At 35.5% G+C, this 19,852-nt stretch overlaps 1 protein-coding gene across 7 annotated transcripts in view; it reads left to right on the forward strand.

The window, feature by feature from the left end:
* The window catches only part of ULK4 (unc-51 like kinase 4), a 225,432-nt gene that overhangs the window by 166,416 nt on the left and 39,164 nt on the right, over window positions 1–19,852 (forward strand). For 5 of the 7 annotated variants that reach the window (XR_003530336.1, XM_027659556.1, XM_027659558.1 and 2 more), the window contains exon 35: window positions 4,777–4,962. The exons of 1 other annotated variant lie outside the window; for it this stretch is intronic. Coding sequence is in view for 5 of the 6 variants with exons in the window: in XM_027659556.1 (XP_027515357.1) it covers window positions 4,777–4,962 (186 nt within the window). In the remaining variant the exon portion in view is untranslated. Of the gene's footprint in view, window positions 1–4,776; window positions 4,963–16,565; window positions 16,680–19,852 lie in introns of those variants that run through there. One more of the 7 variants, XM_027659561.1, reaches the window with a different exon arrangement.

A 19,852-nucleotide genomic window follows, 5' to 3' on the forward strand; every position in this document is an offset into this window, starting at 1 on the left:
CTTTCTCAACAATTAGGCTAGATTAAAATGAACTGAAAAAACATATATATATATATATATATATATATATATATATATATATATATATATAAAATATTTTCCCCTAGGTAAGAGAATGGCAATTTTGCCCTAAGTCAAAATATAATATCTTACTTTTTAATTTAAACCTGTGCATATTTACTAATAAGAATAGCATAGTAAAGCTAGCAGATTAATAGTGATTTTTTGCTTTTACATTTTGTTCAATGTTTGCAAAATCATCTTCCCTATAGATCCCAATGGTACTTCTTTTACAGCATACTCTAAAATCACATTAGTGATTTAATGGATATCTATCTCTTATCGTAATAAACTTCTTTGTGTATAACCTCATTAATGCACTGAAATAGTGTCCCCTCTGGGTGATCCAGACAGTTTCATTGTAACTCTAAAATTAGATGCTGTAACAACTCCAACAGTGTGAAAACTGCCACTTCAGCTCAAATGATCACACGTTTCTTGCAGCGGTTTGCAATTCATGAATGCACTGCAACTCAGTTCAAAATGATGGAATTTTTGAGAACAGACTGCAGAAATATAGACATGCAATAACAAGAAACTTCCTGCTCTTCGACACATTGAAATACACAGAGAAGGTTCCATCTAGAAAGGAAGAGAAGTGAATTTTGTCTTATAAGCTCTTTTAGAGGAAGTTATAACATGGCCATAAAAATTAAGTAAAGAGTAATATGTTGTCTGTGTGGCACAAAAGTCTTGTCATGCAGTGTTATTTTAAAATAAATGAAAAATAGATCTACAGTTTTGAGTTAGAGAATGGCAAAATTTATGACCTTAGCTGTTCAGTAATTTATTTTAACGTGCTAGATTGTCTTCAAGCTATACATTAGCCCAGAATAATAACAGCTGCAAGGAGAAGTACTACTAACATTTCTACCTTGCTGAAGGGCTGAATCCATAATCCCCTCTAAGACTGATAAAGCAAAAAGAAACGAAAGGCCACTAGACTTTTTTCAAGTTAATATGAAATATTAAGGGTCAGATATTTTCTTAAAGTGGTAGAACTCTAGTTTATTTTTTTCACGGGTTTCTCCTCCCCTGAGAGAATAAAAACATAAGTATCTGCTGTCATGAAAAACTGTAAATGTGTTTGAAAGAAATGTACTTCATACCAAATTGAATTATGATTAGAAAAATAATCAGCATGCTGTTTCAGCTAATTAAGAGCTGAACCATCCACGTATATTCATTGTTGAGCAACATGATTCTGTCTGTGCTGTTCTTATTAAACATGAGATATTATTTATTTGAAAGCTGAATTTTTCATTCCTTGGTTTTCTATATTTTCAGATATTTAATATATTTTCAGTCATTGCTTTTGTTTTATACCAATAATTTTCTTCAGATCCTGTACTCTTTATAGCCAGTACTAACACTGCCTGGCAGCCAATGCTAAATTTCAGGTTACCAGCTTACGACTTTTGACATCTAAATCACTACTTGTCAGTAGAGTTACAGAGAAAAATGCTGATGCAGGCATACTTAAATAGGGACATTGCTGAGAGTTCCTCTTACACCTTAATTATTGATGAGTTAGACTGAAAGCAAATGGTCTTATTTTCTCCAGAGTAAATATGGTCTTTCCTATTCCAAACTTAGTTTTCTCTTCATACAAGACCCTATGCTACTATTGTTTTACCCTGAATTTTTCCAGGATAACAGCAACTTGCTCCCCAAAGTCCAGATAATACCAAAGCTCAAAGGGACTCTGGGGAAGCAGAAGAGCCTGAAGTACAACAGAGGATGAAGGATTTCATTGACATTTGTGATTGAATAGTGCGATGTCATGGTTGGCAAGTATTGGGAACCCTGGAGTGATACGTGGAAAATAGTCACTGAAAGCCTGATACCCCATGAAGAGGAAGTCTATATGATGCCAAGACACATTGGATGGAAAGTTTCCTTTCATTAAATGGAAAGGGTCTTCCTTTCTCTTGTTGGGGGAAAAAATAAAAACAACAACAACAGTGATAAATGGTTGGACACCCTAGGAGAAGACAAGCAAAGCCATGTACCCAAGCACAGCTCCTTCTTACCTGTTGCAGTGTTCCACTGCCTCACTACCTGGGGTTTCCTGCTGAAATCAATCTCTTTTGGGAGTAACACTAACCAGATGGACTTGCTTATTTGCTTCCTTGACAGTCATGTACCCTTCTGCTGTTGGGAAGAACCTCTAAGTTTCATGGTGCTTTATGTGTTTCTTCACACGAATTTGTTGTAGGGGCAGTCATCTACTGAGGCTGACACCTTTCCACTCCTTTGATATTTAGTGACTATCTCAGGAAAAGAGCTTGGGAACAGTTTCACTTTGAAGTATGTCTGTTGTTATTACTGACTAAACATGGTATTTTTTTGCTTGTGAAACCCAGAAAACTCCACTGCAATACCCAGACAAGAATGTATCTGTCCAAGATTTTCACTAATTTTTCATTTTTTATATTTGGTTAGCCAACAAACAATACTGGAAAATCAAATATTAGTCCTTTTACTATGCTTTTCTTCAGGGAGTGATTGATATATGTGTCTACAGTGATTTAGTAACAAACTGAAAGTTGGAATGCTGCTTTTAAAAGGTGTGAGAGACATACATTAAAGTAGTTTAATTTGTCCTTCCTTTATCTAGTGACATTTTTATTTCAGTGATGGGAATACAAGTCGGCTCAAAGCCCAAAGTGAGATCAGTGGACTTTTTAAAAATTTAGTAAAGATTCAAGACACAAATGAAGCCATAAAGCTTGCTACCATTTTTAGCTTTTCCTGTTTTTTTGGCCTTGCTAATTATGTTGATGATGTTATTAGATAATTCTGAATGTTGGAAAGGAAATAAACAGATAGGTGGCATTTAGATTGGAATGAAGAAAAACCATACAGCAAAACTGAGGAAGAAATAGCTGCTGTGGTCCTGTCACTTGCACAGTATTAGGTCAAATAGAATGTGATATGTCTTGGGGCTATGTATTCAGAGATTACATCTCAGTTCAGTCTGTTTTAAACAGCCAACTCTATTAAGCTAGTGGAAAACAGGATTGTATTTGCATGCAGATCCCCGGAGAATTGCTGCTTGAAAATTTGAGGGGTGTATGTCTGATGGTATGTTCAGATTGCTTTAAAGTAACTGGATGGGTTTTCCTTAAAATGAAAAAACTTAGGAAATTCATACTGCAGATTAAATAAGTAATCATTATTGAAATGGTTGGGCATACTATATAAGTGGTTGAACAGATTATATAAATTGTTTCCTTTTATTGTCAGTAAGGATAGTCTGTTAATTGTTCTTTAATCTAGCTTCTTTGTATGTAAATAGCACTTTTGGAATTAAAAAAATGAGTGGGAGTGATAAGGTGTTTTTACACTTCTGTACTTAGTTAGTTTAAGACCACTACCAATTATTTTGTTCAGCTCCTAGACTAAAAGATGAGAAAAAGCCATTGAAATCATTTAGTTGAGGGTTGCGTATAACGTAAAACAGGACTTTCCTAAATTAATTCCTCATAGTAGATAGGTTTGTTATTTTTTTTAGGAAAAAAAAAAGGAGGTTTTGTGATATTTAAGTTACCTTTGATGGAGAATCTGTCACAGTTCTAAGAAAGTTGTTTCAATGGTTAATCACTCTAATTAAAGAGAGAAAGAAAAAAAGGAAATCAAAGTATTATCTTCCTTCTAATCTGAGTTGCTTTGTCTAAAGTTTTGAGCTATCATCTCTTACCAATCCTTTTTCAGGTAAAGGCATTAACCTATCCACAGCCTGCTTTTTCTCACATGTAACTGAGAGGATATGATCAAATGCCCTTTAACCTTCCCTTTGATATTCTATAGACATTGAATTCTTTCAGTCCTTTGCTGTTATGTTTTCCAGTCTATCATCTTCTTGCCTGTTCCCAAGAAACCTCTATGATTTTTTTCACTAGCTTTTGTGAACTCTCTATGCTGAAACTAGGCATTGCATTCCTGTTGTGGTTCCAAAATGTCATTGTCAGTGCCAAATAAAGGCATAATATAATATAAAGTAATATCTCTACTTGTTATTTCCATATTGTACTTTCAAAAAAGATATAAATCATTTTGATAGCAGTGTCATACTATCAGAAGCTCATTTAAAGATGATTACTAGTCATGTCCCTAAATCTCTTCTGTAATTTTGCTTCTCAGGAAAGAATTTGCCGTCCCATTGCTAGGGCCTGCTGCAGTGTCTGATCTTCAAAGGAGTGCAGAAAAGCTGGAATTTAGGAAAACATTTAAAATCTTCAAAATGTACCTCCTAATGTGACTACTTAAAATCCATTAAAGAACTAGATAGCCTGTGGTCTACCTCAACAAGAAGCCATAGGCTTGATTTAGAAATAATTAAATGAAATTTTATGGTGTGCATGATGTCAAAGATTAGACATCATGGCTATAATAATACTTTCTGCTATTCCTACTTCTGTTTAAAGCAGAATAAAATAGTTGGGAGCAACATTTCCAGTGCTGTTGTGATGTTGATATAGACAGGTTATTTGACAGAATCATAATGGAGACAGTGTTATACTGCTGCTTAAGAACAGGTATATTTTAATTATATTTTCATCACTTTATTAAGCTTAGTTTAATGGAATTCTGAGTCAGTCAACCAGAAATTATTCTTTCCTGGCACAATGCAAATGTTAATACTCTTCCAAATCCCCAATGATATGCAATTTTTCTGAAATTGGTATTTGATTTTTGTTTGTTCATTTTTAGCTTCCCAGTGAAGATACTGAAATATTTGTGAGTGCTTCACAGTGCTTATCATTGCTGGTTCAGCTATATGGAGGGAACAGTCAGGAGAGTATGTCTCCAGAAAACATGGACAGCTTTGCTGAAGTACTGAAGTCCAAAAAAGATACACGACAACTGAAGCTTTTGTTGAGAATTGTAAAGAGACTGGTGAGTCGACATCTGAACTTTTTCAAAGTCTGCATGGTTTTTTTTATATCGCTGGATCGTTTTTTTGGCTGGTTTTTTTCCTCTTAAAGGAAAAAATATTTTAAAAGAAGTTTGAAAACAAAATATGTGAAGTTGATTTTCATGTTTTTGAATTTCACTTCTCTGGAGAAGATAGCCTTCTACACTTAAAACCTCTTGCTACGTGATTGTTGGAGTTCTCCTATTTCAGTTAACCATTCAACTATTTAAATAACTTATGCTTATATATTTGTTTAGTAATCCATCTCTGTGAAGCACTGGAACAATTTTATGAATGTCTTCTGAAAGAACTAACCTGTTAGCATTAATAGCTGTTCAGTAACACAGTAGTTGATTTTATGGTGAATAAAATGCCATTTTACACTGGGAATAGTTTGTGCGTAGGCTGTTGAGTCGTCATTCTCTCTGAGTGAGAGAGAGCACTTCTGCTGGAGTGGTTGTGATGTAGAACTTCAGTCAGTGGGAGTCATGCAAGAGCTTATTCTGGTGAGGTTATTCACAGTGAGGAGCATCAGTTCTGTCATGCTCCAACACGGTGGCATCACAACAGCATTGTGTTTTTTAGGTAGCTTAGGTGGAAAACCTTCAATATCTGTAGCTTTGTCTCAGATAGTACTGTGGTGTTTTTATCTTGAAGCGTCTTGATAACAAGTTTTGCCTGCATTGTCACCAGCCTTGTTGGTTGAGTACTTCACCCTTTACTCTCCAAAAGCAGGAGTTTTCAATTAAATGAGGGTAACTTCCCCAGTGTAAGAGGCAGAAGGTACTTGAATTTTGTAAGTGCAGTGCTGACTACTAGAGCAGTCATAATCATAAGCCATAATCAATGGCAGCAGGAGTTAAGAGGAAGCAACCCTCATAGAGAATTCAGAGCTGTTCTAGTCCTCTTTATCTTGCCTACTGTATTTATATTACAGGAAAGTAAACACCATACTGTTCTTCCCTGTTTTACCCAGTTCTATCTTGCTGTAAAAGAAGCCTGTATATATAAAATTCAAATTGATATGATGTTTAGAATTTTAAAGACACTTCCTCTGATTTTAGCTTGTACCTCTGCTTCTTTTTCTGAGTAATTGTGCTGTTTAGAACTGGCTTTTGCTTTTCCGCAAAAGCAGGATGAGAACAGAGGCAACGAAGTGTGAAGAAAGAAAAGAGAAATGAGGCTGCAATATACATATCTAGATTATTTAATTTTACCATAGGTACAGACTTGTTTCTTTCTCTCCATTTTGAACACTGTTGTTCAAAAGTTGAACTAGAGTGCAGGATAGTTAACATGGAAACTTCTGTTTACTATCTAAAGAGAACAAAGCGATGCTATCACCTTTTGAATCCTACAAGTTCCTGTACTTTTAGTTCTTGTACTCTCCTTTGTATACCTGGTACTTGTTATTTATAATATCAGGCATAGATTTTCTGTAATTATTTTAATGAGATCATAGGATTTCTTTTGAAAGCAGGGTTCATAGAAAATTTGACAGATTATTTAATAAATCTTATGTTATTTCTCTAAACCTTAAAAAGTTCTGTTCAGAGGAGATGATTATCTTGTCAAAATTGTCATAATCACAAAAGACATTAAAATATAGTCATATCTATTTAAGAAGGATTCAGCCCACATCAGCTGAATTTTGAAGTGTACAGCGCTGTTTTTCTTTTTTAGTATCTGAGCAATATTTTAGTAGAGGGATCAGTAAATGCACCAGTTTTCATTGTTGCTGATCAGTGCTTATACAGAGCATCTTTTCAATTTGTGGTAACATTAACTTCACTAGTGCAGGTATTGCTTTGGTAAGATAGCAATGTACATAAAGAACTCCATGTGCTTATGCTGTACATGCCTTTATAGGATGTATTGCTGGAAAGAAGGAAAAGGCATAGCAGTATGACTAGTTTCACATGACCCCAGTGAGCCAATGGAGACAGATGTCTCAATTTCAGAGTCTTCAGTTTAAAGTATTCCAGAGAATTTGTGGATCTCCAAGATGACCTTACCTTGATGAAATGGAAAGTGATACCTATGTGTTGCTATCATTTAATAGTATTAATCCATTGGGTTGTATCTCCAGCGGGTGGAAGGGGTTTTTTTGCAAGAAGTTGGAGATTTGTTTTGAGTTTGGTTTTGTTTGGGTTTTTTAAAGGTTGCTGTCAAATTTGACCAGCAAATTGACTTAAGGGCAATATAAACCTCTTCCAACACTTTCTTCACTGATTGTTTTCCTGCAATTTTTTTTGCATTCATTTGTTAAACAGAAATAAAGATATAGGCCAGATTTTGTACAGGCTTATTAACGGAATCACTATGAGCAGCCCTTTTAATGAGCTTTATTTTCCTTTAAAAAGAAATCATCGGGAGTGAAAACCAGAAAAAATATGCTTTGAGCTAACTTTTACAGCTGTGTAAGTAAAGATCTTTAAAAGCTTTGAAGAGGCAGCACTGACTTTCTTCCTTCTGGTTTGTTTATAATTACCTTTTAGCTTTCAAGGCTTTTGGCTCTGTCAAGTCCAGGTTAACCAGTCTTTTTCAAGAATGTTCTCTCGCTGACATTGATATAATGGGCAGAAACTGAATAAAATTATTGAATAAAAGGAACATGGTTTGAGGTTTTTTAGGGGGTTGTTTTGGTTGGGGATTTTTTCCTTCTTCCATTCTACTAACTCTCTTGTTCTGATTGCTTCAACTTGGGTTAGACAATACTGCTATTCAGAAATACTTTATCTTTTTTAGCAGCATTTTTGTAACTGGTCAGTGACATCAGAAAGTGATCTTCTCTCATTTTTGTTGTTCTGGAAGCCTCTCCTGCCACTTGTCCTGGAAATCACTACCTTTTCCATCTCTTCTGTGAATATATAGTGCATCTTATTACAGTCCATTAAATTATCTAGATTAAAGTATTTCTTTGTGAAGCAGAAGAAATTTTCATTTGGGAAGCAAATAGTTTGGAGTTTGCCTCCTTTACTGAAGAGTTTTAAATTTCTTTTTTTCCCCAGAGGAAAAAATCTACCTGCCATCTCACTTTATCATCTGGTATGTAATGTAAAGGCATTTTTTAATAGAACTAGCTAATATCTTTCCACTGGGCACAGTATCATTCTGGGATTACAGCTTGGTACTCACAAATAAAATATTTCAGCTTTCAAAACAAGAGAACACTCTCTTTTATTTCCTTATAATAAAGGAAAAATTCCTCTGAGAAAAATGAGTAAAAATCAGGCTTTAACCTGTAATTCTGCACTCGCTGTGGAGAGGGAACTTTTGTTCTGTGACTTTTCCCTTAAGTACTACTCATAAAGGATATTGAGTTCTACCTAAATCACAACTTTTTTCTTCTGATTGTTTTTGCAGAATCTCATTTTCACTAATTTGTGTATCATAACTGTCAAAAAGTTGTTTATCCTTTATTTGTGAGCAAATAAAACATTTTGGATGTCATCTGCTTGTCATATACCCTGGGGGGGACATGTATAAGGATTTCTCAAATCATATTAGGCTGTGTAGTAAAAACGTTACGGCTGGAATGATAGTATTTGAGCTGTGGCAAAGTTCCATAACATTCATTAATTTCATTGTAGGACTATTGAACTCTAATTTGATTTCCCTGCCAATCTGAGCCACAGCAATGCCATCAATGTGTACCTGCAGGCAGATTTACTACCCTGTTTCAAATGAGCCAAAGCTTGAGGAACAAGTGATCACTATGTCTAAAATATCCTTAAATTCACATGTCCCTAAGTATTTCTGTCATGTAGATTAGTAATTATATCCTCCTCAGTTTTATGCAGAGTCATGCTGCATTTGCATCTCTTGAATAGACAGATGTGTGTTTGTATATAAAAATATATGTATATATTTTTACTGCTATAGTTCACAGATTAGATCCTTGTTATATTAATCCCTGATCATGCGTTATGAACACATTTAGAGCTTGGAGAAATACACAGTCCAAGCAGCACAAATGTTTGATTTAGAGTAGCAATTCTGCAATCCCCTGGTAAGACAAACTTCTTGCTGAAGGTTTGCTTCTCAGTAGATTTTCACAAGTGCATCTATAGGGAGCTTCCCTCAAAGAAGGTGAAGCAAAATCTCAAGAGATTTTCAGATAGCATCCCTTTTACAGCTTCAGATCCCAAGATTCAGCACCACAAGGAGGTGCTTGTGTGGCAATTCCTAGAGCAATCTGTTTTCCCATGGTCTTACAAAGCTGGGGGAACCTGTTGGCACATCTCCTGCCAAGGGAGCACAGCAGTCAAATAATCTCAAACTAAGTGCAGAAAAACTACTTATGCATCTTTCTCATGATCTGAATCTTTTAAGCAGCCTTTAATAAATTTCATTAATTACCAAGGTAATCCATAATATTCCATTGCTCTAAGGCGTAATTTTATAATATTTATTTGTGAAACTGTGAGCACAATATTCACTTGTGGGTTAAATTATATATGTTTTTAAAATTCAGGTGACTCTTGTAGGAACAATTTCTGTCCTTCATTAGTGTTAATCTCTTATTTTCAAGTTGTTAGCAAGCCTGCATTCCTTCTTTATGGACCATCTTTTGTTGGCTTCAATCTATGAGAATAAAGTCCCTAAGACATTATTTTACATATGTATATATGTATATGTGTATGTATGTGTATGTATATATGTATGTATGTGTGTGTGTACATGTGTGTGTGTGTGTACACATATAAAGATGGAGCATTTCATTAGATATAAACAACTTGAGATCCCCCCAAAGAGGAAAAAGCTAATCGTCATTAAGATACATGATACAGATCATAACAGGATGAGTTACTCAAAATCCTTTGAAACAAATACATGGTAAGGATAATGCATCTTCACCCTTCCTGCTGTGTGGGGAAGCTCTCTCTGTTTGCACACTCAGACAGTGGTTTTTTTACAGTTTTAATGAAATTGGAGAGAGTCTCCACAGATGAGAGATAGGGAGGCTTCCAATGCCCGCTGTGACTTGGCAGCACTTCCAGGCCCTGCCATACCCGGCCACAGGGGAAGCAAGCAGCATGGGGGAATAGCCTCTAATACAATTTAAACAACAAATAAACAATATTTAAATCGAACTAGTAGAGTGGAATTTAAAGAAATTCATTGTTTGGTGGGCATAGTTTTCTCGTGGCAGAGCCCCTTTGGAGCACTTTTTTGATTACTGAACAGAAATTGAACCAATATTGATTAATTTATCTGAGTAATTTGGATTAATTTTTTTGAAACTGTGTTTTGAACTTCATGTTTAGTTTATGATGTCATACTGGCTCTACCAAGTGCACATGGAAATGAAATATTTTGCTTTCATCATTAAAACCTGATGGAAGATTTTTTTTAAGATTAATAGAGCATTTTCAGTAGCACTAAGAAACAAAAAGTCTAATTAATAGAAGAGTGATTTTTATGTAATCAAAACTTAATATTTCAGTTTCTTGTCACATGTTCAACAAACAATACCAAGTCCTAGATATAGGTTATTTCATTTAGAATTATATACTTGATATTAAGAATAACATAGCTTTAAAAAAACACTTTTTAAAAGTACTGCATGAAAATGTTATTTGTATGTCTGGTAACAGTTAGGATATCCAGATGTGAGAGGAATGCTGGAGATTATTAAAATTTGAGATCCCATGGCATTCTTTATAGTATACATGGTTAATTTTACTCTGACTAGTTAGATTCCATGTATTGATTTCCCAGACACAAATTTTTACTGTAGGTCTGATAAGAATTTTTATTTTTAATCTGAAATTGTTAGATACTGTTTCTCCTTAGAGGCATGTGCATGTTTTACCTATGTGCCTGACTTATGTACCTTGTGAAGCTGAATTCAGACACATTTATACTTTGTGTTACTTGTGGAGTGTTTTCAGGATGCTGAGTAGTAGTACAGCATGTTAGCACTGTCCTTGACTTTCTCGTTTTTGGCATTTGCATTCTATGGAGGAGAGGGAAGAATATTTTGGTATTTAGATTTACACACTTGGTTAGAGCACTGGAAGAATTTTAATAGGCCTCCATTTCTGATTAGCCTTCCTTTTAAGTTGCCTTTATGATTTCTACAACATCCTTCTTTTGGTTGGGCAGAATTCTTAAGTGCAGTGTTCAAAACTTATATACTGATGGAGTTTTTTCCGGTGTATATCCTTCTGTCTTATGAAATGAAACAGAACGAGTATCCATGGGTAGGTCTTAGTCACCAATGCAGTCCCTGGAGTTCTTATCTTTCTTCATCTTGTCATTTTTGATCCTGTCCAGAAGTTCTGTAGCTGATAAAAGATTGCAGAAAACTTTGCTAATTTTTTACCCAAAGCACTAGATGGTACAGGAATGTTCTGCTTATTTCTTCTCATAGAAAGAGCAAATATTTAAATCTCTATAAGATTGTCCAGGCTTATAGGATCACTTATTTCTGCCTGAGTCAGAAGCCTCTTCTGCTGTGTGAATTTTGTACTTCTCTGACTATATTTGCTGCTTCAAATGAGTTGTAGAATAAACCAGTCTTGTGGCTGAGAAGGCTGGGATCGTGAATGGTAGGGCTATTAATATAATAATAATTTATGTGGTATAATTTTTATCCTTGTGTACCTGTAACTGCAAATACAGTATATTCTTTTTTGTAGGTGACTTGGAATATTCCTAACTCAAAGTGCCAAGAAATTCTTAACAACTATGAGAATTAAAATTTTATTTCAATTGGATCTAAGCTGACATACTTTTTGCAGCTGATCACTGGAGTCCAAAAGCCTATCCTATTAAAAACACTAGGCTTCTTATAACGTGTGGTAAAATCAGAACACTAATCATGGTCCTCAGATAACGTTTTGCTTAAGAGAATCTATCAATACCAATCAAATAGGATTGAATTATTAAAAATCTTCTCTCAGCTTGAATGTTAATACCAGGTTGCACATATTTCCGTGTTCTGTAGCCTTAATGGGAGCATATGAGGTGTCGGTGCTGCTTTCATTATTATTATAACTGAATTTCATTAGTCCTGTAGACCAGGACCTCATTGTGATAAGCTCAATCCAAGCATAGTAAAAAGTAATTTCTTGCTCCAGAGAACAATCCAGCTTGTTTCCTGTATTCAAAATAGGATCAAGGAATGGCCTGGAAATGACTCTCTGTAATAGGAAATAATTTGACTCAAAATGACCATTCTGGATAAAACAGATCCTTGGGCAATGATCCGTTTTGTGCAAGCAGGTATGGAGGTTTAACTAGTTGCTCCTGATTACTAATACAAAAGTATCTTCATTTTATTCCAAATTTAAATTCTTACGGTCACAGGAGTATTTTAAAATCCTTAGTCTTCATATAGTCTTCATGTGAAGCTGTTACCAGAAACTCAGAGCTTTGAAAGATTTTTGTTGTCCACATTGAAGATAAGATAGTTACATGTAAGAAGCAGGTTTACTGTGACTTTTTGCAAACTTATATTGCAAACCCTGCAACAACACCTCCCTTTCTTAAACTCAGTCTCCTCGCTGACAAGTTTATTAGAGATGAAATAGTCTTTTACATTTCATCCTGTAAGTAAAATTTTAAGTACCAAGTACCAACCAGGACAAAATCTAATGTAGGAGTTAGGAGCATTCCTTTCCAGTAGGGAATCTTCCTTTAGCTTCTAAATTACCTAGTAGTGGACAGTCAGAGTAAAAGGTCTTGATTATCCTCTTTGTTAATCTTCAGTGCTCCCTTATTTTCCTTGCCAATGTTTCTATCTATTGAAACATTAAAAAATATTTTAAAAAGTTTCGACTTCTGCACTTTAACAAGGCATCCAACAAACATTAACTGTGTTTCACTGCATCTGGATCCTTACCCCCTTCATCTTATAATGCAGGAACATTGCTGAAAAGCTGGTGTTTTCAACAATCTTGCCATGAGCAAATCTGCAGGTCAAACAGAGCTTGATTTTAATAGCCAGTGTGTGGATGCAGATAAACAGGGAATATAACTGGAGTCCCTATATTGTAAGAGAAAGACAGTCCTTGGCTATCTGGCTGTGAAGATTGGGGACTCTGAGGCATGTGAATTAGGCAAAGGACACAAATAGACAGGGCATTTCAGATACAGGTTGTCTGTCAGATGGAAATGGTGAGCAAAAATATGACATAAATACAACAAAGGTATGCTGGTTTGTGGCAATTTAGACCAAACAATATGACCGTACTGAGCAAAAGGAAGTCAGTGTTTAAGGAGTTAGAGATAGTTAGAAAGATCAAAGATGAAAATTTCTCTAGAAGCATAAGTCAAAACATACATACAATGAAAGAAAACAAAATACTTGAAATTTTTCCTTGGATTTCTCCAAGGATCTAATGGTTGGTTAATGTGGTCATTAACAACAAGTAAATACATTTAAGGTTCTCCAACAGAGGGCCCATGCTCACATGCTAATCCCTGGCAATGATAACCATATCTGGGCTTCATGAATGGGGTGCTGCACAATTTCAGATGACTCTGTGATTCATGTAAACAAGTTTATGTCTAAAAATAGCATTTCTGTGCATTGAGGTTGGGCTTTCAGTAAATTTCTCCAGAAACAGACCCCCATTCCTCAGTTCAAAGAGTGTTTCAAGCCAGCATCTTGAGTGATGTAACATCAACATTCTAAATTATAAAAACTCTACTAGTTAAACATTTATAAAGTGCCCAGTGCTGTCACTTCTTTAAACTATTAAAATGTAATGTTTTTATATGAACGTCATTATAGATTTATATCGGATGTAATTTGTGGTGATGCAGTGTTCTATGGGCCATGAATTGCTGTCCTAAATTTCACATAGCAGATGCTTTCTCTGGCATGCAATGCCTAGTTGATGAGTTCACATGATGCAGCATAAGAATATTTCACTATTTGCATACCAGCTCTACTCTGCTTATACACCTTGCTATTTTAGACCACTCGGGGCATTTTAAGAGCAATGAAGTTGACACACAATCCTCAGTCTTGTCAAGAGCAGAGGATTATCTAAATCCTTTAATATCAATAAAGGAGTACTTCTTCCAGAAATATGTAGTTTTAGTTAGAAAGGGATCAACAGATGCATATAATTTTATCCAATAGCTCAAATGATTTAAAATTATTTTTTAAAGGAATTAGACTGGTGTACTTAATTGCAAAAGAATACTGTAGAGCATAACCGCAGCATACATTGAAAAGTCAAAATGATATGTTCCATAGTGCGTAATATTGTACCTTCTGGATGAAAATCTGATCTTAATGCTGTAAATCCGTGGAAATTATGATGAATTGACTTACTGCACATTAGAATTGCATCAGAAAAAAAAAATTTATTTAAATATCTGCCCCCCCTTGCTAATCAAAATGTAGATATAAAAATCTGCCATGTATACAGGATGTGATATATAGATATGTATTGTGAAGTAGGTGTACTGAACGGTGGAGTCCACCAGACTAATAATTAAAACAAATTACATTGTTTGTAACTGCAATTTACTATTGTCCCATTTCATCACTTAAAAAAAGAAGAAAGAATTGAGGTAGAATACCCTTTGCTCCTTCTGACTGAATGCTTCCTTTGTGACTTTTCACGCAAGAGACCAGTGTTTCCAGCAAAGTACTGGCACAGGCAGGCTGGTGGCTGGTGGCTCCATGTGTCCTCTGGGCAGAGGTTTTTCCTTTTATTGGGCTTGAGGAGATATAAGGGCAGAATTTCCCAAGGGAGCTTGAGCACAATGTTGCTTTTTGTCCTGAGTGCTGGAGCAGAAAAGCTCTGCAGAACTTAATGGTAAAGCAGTATTTAGTCACCCTAAAATTTTAACAAAGGGTCCTTAGTGTGTAGCTGTGTGTTGGTTATTTTCGTTAGAGCGATGGTCTACACAAGGCAGGTTGGAGTTAAAATCAAAGCTGCGTTAATCTTTTGCAATCAAAGAATTCCCATGGAACTGAGTATATTAACACATCCTCATACTGCTACTTTTCTTTAAAGTACTACCAGTATATAAGTACTATAAAAGGTAATTTTTAGCATACATGATAAAACAGCAGGTTTACATAAAGCATAAAGGAAATTGGGGTTTATAAAGATCAGGACCCTGTTGTAATTTTAAGCCATTAGTACAGTTTATGTATTTGCAATATGAATGGGAGTATATTCACGAAATGGCACACAATATTTATTTTCAAAGTCCATAACTCTAAGATGGCTGGGAGTAGTTTGCGTGACATATATCAGTCAGTTATGTGAGACCTTGACTCTACTAATATAGCAGTATTTCTTTTAGTTTGGTGAGGAAAATTCTTATTGCTGAAAAACAAATTACAGCTGTCATTGAAACTTAAATAATATGCCCTCAGGATTGCTCGAGTGGACTGTTGCTCCACTGAGGAGCTCTGATGACATCAGAGAGATGCTCATGCAATTTATTCATGTATTTCTAGCTCCAAGATGAAATATATATTACATTTTGAAAGTGATGTTATTTAATCATTAATGACTTTGTAATCTCTTTTAGTCTCTATATCACCTTCACCATTATATTTGTTAGGATCCTTTTCTTTACATGTCTTTTATTTCCACCTCTACTTATATGTTTTATATGATTCTTCATTCAGTTCCTGAATCAGATGCTCCTGGTTTTGTCTTGAAACTTATTTTTCTTACTTTTAAACAAAGCTGAAATCTTTGTGGCAATGGATGTTGGAGATGGGAAGAGCAAGAATCTTAGAACATCAACTTTTATTTTACATTTTACCCTCTGCAGGTTTCAACAAAATCTTCTTCTCCTTCTTTCAGCCTCATACTTGAGTTTTGCATAGCTATGCATGATCTCAACAGCACATAATTGCATTAGCACACTGTTATGTGCTTGTGTGTGTACACCTCTTAGACTTATACAATTGTTCTATAATACTTTAAAATTTTCTCCTTAAATTATAATTTATCCTGGTTTTTTAGTATTTCCAGTTACATAATGGCTAAAAGTTTTAAAAATCGCAAGGTTTTGAAAAACCTTAGTTTTCCAAGTTTAGTTACAGAGATTCCTAAGGAAATTTAATTTCCTAGAAGTACTAATAACTTATTTCTGAATATCAGGCCTACAAAAGGTTGTCTGATTTTGCATCCCAAATTATTGGGTACTTTAAGTCCTAGTCCTTTATTTCTCTTATAAAAGGATTGAAAGAAGAGACCAAAGAACTGATGGAGGAGCAGAAATTCTGTGGGATATTAAGTATTTTGTTTAATGATTTTAATTCCATTTAAGTTCCCTCAGTTGTACATTCAAGAAAATGAAATGAGGTGAAGTAGGATGCTGTGATTTGAGACTAAATTATGTGGGAAGCCTGACAGTCTTCCTAAAAGTAGGTTTTTGGTTTTTAAAGCCTATATCTCTTTTTCCTCTCTCCCCTTTTAATACAGTGTTTTAAATGGGATATGAACCTAGTAATGATCTAATAAAGCTTTTGACCCATGAAGTTCAAATGGCTTTGAAATGTGGCAAACCAGATTTGTCTATCTCTACTAGAAAATAATAACAGCCAACCACCAGTCTGCTAAGATGGTTTTATTCAACTTTTGCCTTGTAGAGTACTTCAGAAACTTAAAAAATGATGATACTTTGATTTGAACTTGCAGGAGAGTGTAGAATGCAAATGTAATCACTCTGACAATGTTTTAGTGACCCTGAGACATCTGGGAGTAAGGCAAGGTGCAGAGGACAGTGGCAGGATGTGGATTGGAATATGAAAGGAGCAGCATTTACTACTGCTGAATACATGTATATGAGAAAAAAAATAACCATGTCTCAAAATGAGTAGAGGTAAGAAACATAAAGCAGTGATGAACACTATCGATATATCTTGGCGGCACTGCAGTTCTGAATGTAATTCCCAAAAAAAATGAAACATCAGATTTTGAGACTACTGAACATAATGATTTTAGTGTGATATGAATCTTGTGTCCTGCTCTGGACAGCCTGTCCCCTCTGTAGTGCTGCTTTGATCCAGCTCCCCACCCAACCTACCAGAGTTCAGCTTACTGCCTTTCTGTTGTAGAAGAGAGGAAGAAAAGAGGTTTGACGTTGTGGCATTTCTCATGTACCTTTCTCTTCCTCCTGCTGATGGACAGGGATATATCTCCCATTCTTCTGCAAAGAAAATGGACCAGAGCTGGACTTTTATGTTATAACATCCATAGTGGGAATGTGCTTCAGCAAAAATTGTGTGTATTCGGAGAGACTGTAGGGGATGAGAAGGGGCATCAAAGCTACCATGAATTATAGTGTCATCATCGGATGAGATGTTCTAGGGATGTTTTCTAGCCACAATCCCATTAGTAGTGAGAGTAGTGAACTTACTTGAACCCTGATCCAAAAGACTTGATAATACAATATTTAGCAGTATCATGCTAACATCACGTTAGACACAAATGCTATAGCCCATCAATTTGCTTTTAAAAAAGCAGAAAGACTGTTTCTGTTTTAAGCAGAAAAACAACCAACATACATGAAACAGCTGGACAACTGTTGGTACCACACTAATAAAGCAGCTATATGTGCAGTAGCCTCTGCACCCCCCAGTCTTCCATCAACCCCATTGCTCTGTGAGGCAGCTGGTGCAGACATGCTCACCCGCACAGTGTGCTCCAGCATGCAAGTTCCTTCGTGCAGAAAGGGCTGTGCTCCAGCCACAGCTGATGCCACACCTGAAGTACAGAAAGTACGTGTATCTGGTTTAGGAACACCACTTAATGCAAGCATCACCTCTGTGTCTCAAGCTGTATGTTTGTGTGGTACTCAGTACAGTCTTGGTTTTGTCTGGACACTTAGGACATGTAACTGGAAGGACTAATTGGACAAAAAGAAGCAAGTTTATAGCACTTGAGTGGCTCAAAGGGCTCTTTCTTCTTAATTGTTCCCTCGACAATCATTCTTTTAGATGCTGTATCTTACCATTAGTCAGAGCTAAAATAACTTTGTCAGACTAGTACAAATTATTTCAGACCAAGCAAACATTTCCTAATGACAAAGACCAGAAGACAAGGGAAACTTGTCCATACTTAATATTTCCAGATCTAAGACCATCCCTTAAATTCATTGATGGTGCACGAGTTGCACGTTTTGGCTTTCAGCTCACCACTACAATAATCTTGAGAAGAAAAATGAAGGGAAATGTGTTACATATTTCTTCCATAATTAATATATCCTAGATATAATGTTTGAAATACTGAGGTGCTTTTGAGAGAGTTGTCACAGCTTTCATATGAAACTAGAAAAATCAAATCAAGAAAAGTATAATATTTTCTGCCACTCAAATGGCTTGCAAAGCTCATTATTTTTGTGTTATTTTCCTGACATTAATCTTTTCACTAAAACCACATGGTTGAAAATAGAGGGATAATTAGCATTAGCCCATTTATGAGAAACTGCTAGTGACAGAAGCTTATTTATTGTTGTGTACAATTAAATATGATGTGAACACATGAGAATTTACATTAAAACAAGATTGCAGCTTGTCAGCAGTTTCCTTTGTTCAGCTGTGTGTTTATTAGGCTACAGCTGCTCACCTGCTTTTATATAACTTTATAATAATAGTAGCAATGTCTTCATTATTGGAGATGTCTGAACCAGTTTGATTACACAATATACAAAGAAAAAAGATATCTGATATAATCTTTGTTAAAGAACTAGGTCTGGAAGTAAGATTATATACCAACAGAAAAAAAACCCCAACCTTCTTGTCTCATCTTTTTATTGTTTTGGGTTTGTTTGGGGTTCTTTAAATTTATTCCTTGCACTAAGTGTTGCTTATGCATAGCACCTAAGGTGACTTATGTAGATAATTTTGTTGTTTTATTTGGACAACTTCAGTGCATCAACAAATAAACAACTTGAGACCTGTCGGAAAAAAAAAGCACATGCGTTTTTTTCCTAATTCTGTCATTATATGAACTGATGTCTACAGTATAATAGTTGGTCTTAGTTTCTGTATTTAAGGATCTCTGGGAACTTGTAGTCCCATTATTGAGAGTTTCAGTTTTATGTTCCTTGGTGTAGATAAACTATGGAGGGAGGTCACAGTGAAATACACTTTTCCAGCTCCTGTAACTTAATGGGTGGTTTTTTAGAGCCTCCAAAACGGAAAGCAAAAGTTTCCTCTGTCATTCATGCCCTACTGACACACAACATCCTGAAGGAAAGCAAAGCAAGATACAGGGCCCTTATTTCTGTTTGGCCTGGAGATGTGATCAAGCACAGAGGAGCTGTTAGCAAGTCCCAATAAGAAAATGTAAAAGAAAGTTCTGTTAACCTTTCTGAACCAAAAGGTTTTGTGCTTTCAGGAGCAGAATAGGGCCATCCTGTCTTCAGTGTATCTAGGAGCAGACATACCAGCATTATTAACTCATGCCAGGATGGTTCGCATTGTTCTCCAGTCAAAGAAAATACTAGTCCTATTAATTTCAAATATGTTTTTGCTGTCACTGTGTGCAAGTCTAGCTATTGTATGAACTTTCTGAGGAGATAGGTATCAACTTGCTCAGCTTTCATGCTGGCCGTGTGTCTCTTATAGCTGTCATCATTACTTCTGTCTAGAAGGCTTTATTTCTCATGCTTAGAACTGGGCATAGACACGGAGTCATAGTCTGTGGCTTTGACCAGAATTTTAGTCTGTTTTTCTGGAGCAGAAGCAGGATGAATGAATGAACATGCATTTTGGTCACTATCAAGATTAAGACTTTAAGCATATGCTTCAGGTTTGTTAATGTGAACAGAAAGAACTGTGCTTAAGTGTTTTCTTCTGACTTTCCTAATGGGAAGAAAAATTTTCTTTCTTCAGCTTGCTAATGTCTGCAAAAAAATTCTTTACATCCCCAC

The sequence above is a fragment of the Corapipo altera genome, unplaced genomic scaffold, assembly GCF_003945725.1.
Source record: "Corapipo altera isolate COAL_440 unplaced genomic scaffold, ASM394572v1 44b, whole genome shotgun sequence".
NCBI classification, from domain to species: domain Eukaryota; kingdom Metazoa; phylum Chordata; class Aves; order Passeriformes; family Pipridae; genus Corapipo; species Corapipo altera.